General features: G+C 30.5%; 1 protein-coding gene across 1 annotated transcript in view; it reads right to left on the bottom strand.

Annotated features, from left to right (window-relative positions):
- The window catches only part of LOC106472384 (corticotropin-releasing factor receptor 2-like), a 44849-nt gene extending 42961 nt beyond the window's left edge, over positions 1 to 1888 (bottom strand). Inside the window, exon 1 of the mRNA XM_013933028.2 lies at positions 1804 to 1888. Within this exon, the coding sequence (XP_013788482.1) occupies positions 1804 to 1888 (85 nt within the window). The remainder of the gene's footprint in view (positions 1 to 1803) is intronic.
- Positions 1889 to 3098: the final 1210 nt, after the last annotated feature.

Below are 3098 nucleotides of genomic sequence, written 5' to 3'. Positions count from 1 at the left end.
ATTAAAGAAAAATATGGGATAACAATTGACTCAAACAACAATGGAATATTAAAGAAAAATATGGGATAACAATTGACTCAAACAACAATGGAATATTAAAGAAAAGTATGGGATAACTATTGACTCAAACAACAATGGAATATTAAAGAAAAGTATGGGATAACAATTAACTCAAACAACAATGAAATATTAAAGAAAAGTATGAAATAACAATTGACTGAAATAACAATGGAATATCAAAGAAACGTATGGGATAACAATTGGAAATAACAATGGAATATCAAAGAAACGTATGGGATAACAATTGACTCAAACAACAATGGAATATTTAAGAAAATTATGAAATAACAATTGATTGAACTAACAATGGAATATCAAAGAAAAGTATGGGATAACAACTGACTCAAACAACAATGGAATATTAAAGAAATGTATGGGATAACAATTGACTCAAACAACAATGGAATATTAAAGAAAGTATGGGATAACAACTGACTCAAACAACAATGGAATATTTAAGAAAATTATGAAATAACAATTGATTGAAATAACAATGGAATATTAAAGAAAAGTATGCCATTGTTGTTTGAGTCAATTGTTATTCAATATTTAAGAAAATTATGAAATAACAATTGATTGAAATAACAATGGAATATTAAAGAAAAGTATGTGATAACAATTGACTCAAACAACAATGGAATATTTAAGAAAATTATGAAATAACAATTGATTGAAATACCAATGGAATATTAAAGAAAAGTATGGGATAACAATTGACTCAAACAACAATGGAATATTAAAGAAAAGTATGGGATAACAATTAACTCAAACAACAATGGCACATTAGAGAAAAATATGGGATAACAATTGACTCAAACAACAATGGAATATTTAAGAAAATTATGGGATAACAATTAACTCAAATAACAATGGAATATTTAAGAAAAATGCGGATAATGAACGACTCAAGAACAATGGAACATTATCTCTACCTATCTTGTTATAAAATGACTGAAATACAAACACACTTCAAGGGGTATTATGAATATATATATATATGTCATAATCATTAAGACTTGTTTGACTTAAGCACGAGTATAATGAATTATCTGATTTCAAAATGACATGTAAAGTATTGAGAACTTCTGGTGAAACATAACCTTATTACAGAGATCAAACGTTAAAGTAATGATATTCTAACTCAATTATCTGAGTGAATACTACAATATAAGTTGAGCGATATACAAGATTAAAAGGGTGAATGAAATATTTTCAAAGTTATAAAGAAAGTTCAATAAACTAATGCACAATTTGTGAAGAGTATAAACTAAAACCTGCACTCGAGTTAGTAACTACGTTTTAGAATTCACAGTTGGTTAACGACTTATATTATGGTAGATTAAGAAGTCATATATGTCAATTATATGAGTGAAAAAAACTTTAGTATATGTTAGCGTTTCTTGTCTTGAGACTTGTCGTTGAGCCACTGAGGGGACGACACGTAATCACAAAAATCCAGTTACAACAAATACAGGAAAAAAATAGGTAAACAGACAATACCGTGTAGAGTAACTTACAATGACGTTTAAATCCACACTAACGGAACAACAGCAATGTTAAGTAGAAACTTAACTTGTCCTCTTCGATACAAACATGACATGTGAAACGTCGAAACTAGTTTCTACTTAACTTTGCTGTTGTTCCGTTAGTGTGGATTTAAAAACCCTCTTTGTAAATATATAGGCAACCTTCAAAGAGAAGAGAGGTGATGAGTTTTTACTTATCTCTGTCAGAACTACTTACCTTCTGTATACACAGCATTCTCGTACTTTAGCTGGCAGAGCACTGATGCTGTTTCTTTAAGGGAAAGCTCCCTTGAAACATTCATTATTTTGGTGAGAAGGACTTCTTACGAGTCACTGACATTTAATCTACTGTAGACGCCCAAAGTCTGAAGAATTGAGAGTCTGGTCTGATTTTTAAAGACATTATTCATGTTGGTTACACATTTATAACTTGAAGGTTTAAATACCTATATGCCACAAAATTTAAAGAGGATTAGTCCCCCATGGTTGTTGTATTCACAGTGAAAATCTTTCAACAACTTCTTCTACAAGCCAAACTAAAAGAGGATTAGTCCCCCCATGGTTCTTGTATTCACAGTGAAAAACTTTCAACAACTTCTTCTACAAGCCAAACTAAAAGAGGATTAGTCCCCCATGGTTGTTGTATTCACAGTGAAAAACTTTCAACAACTTCTTCTACAAGCCACAAGTAACAAACACAGCTTTCGTTCGTTGTTCACATGAAATACTTTTCGCACGAGTTTATGACGTCATTGCTAACAGCCAATCGATTGCAGCTTTCAAGACTGTGGAGTACATTTTAGATGTTTTAAGAAAAAAATAGAACTTGGAAGGTTTATTGAGTCAGTCAGGCATATAACCGAGAATCATTTATAATTACATACCCAAAACATGGAAATTTGTTGAGTAAGTCTACCAGACAGATAAACAAACCCATATTTATAATTTTTATAATTACATAACAAAGCCAGGTATTTTGTTGAGTATGTCTACCAGACAGATAAACCAACCCATATTTATAATTACATAACAAAGCCAGGTATTTTGTTGAGTATGTCTACCAGACAGATAACAAAGCCATATTTATAATTACATAACAAAACCAGGTATTTTGTTGAGTATGTCTACCAGACAGATAAACAATACAATATTTATAATTACATAACAAAGCCAGTTATTTTGTTGAGTATGTCTACCAGACAGATAACAAAGCCACATTTATAATTACATAACAAAGCCAGGTATTTTGTTGAGTATGTCTACCAGACAGATAAACAAACCCACATTTATAATTACATAACAAAGCCAGTTATTTTGTTGAGTATGTCTACCAGACAGATAACAAAGCCACATTTATAATTACATAACAAAACCAGGTATTATGTTGAGTATGTCTACCAGACAGATAAACAAACCCACATTTATAATTACATAACAAAGCCAGTTATTTTGTTGAGTATGTCTACCAGACAGATAAACAAACCCACATTTATAATTACATAACAAAGCCAG

Source organism: Limulus polyphemus, unplaced genomic scaffold (assembly GCF_000517525.1).
Source record: "Limulus polyphemus unplaced genomic scaffold, Limulus_polyphemus-2.1.2 Scaffold5291, whole genome shotgun sequence".
Classification (NCBI taxonomy): Eukaryota; Metazoa; Arthropoda; class Merostomata; order Xiphosura; family Limulidae; genus Limulus; species Limulus polyphemus.
This window is presented reverse-complemented; position numbering and strand designations above follow the sequence as displayed.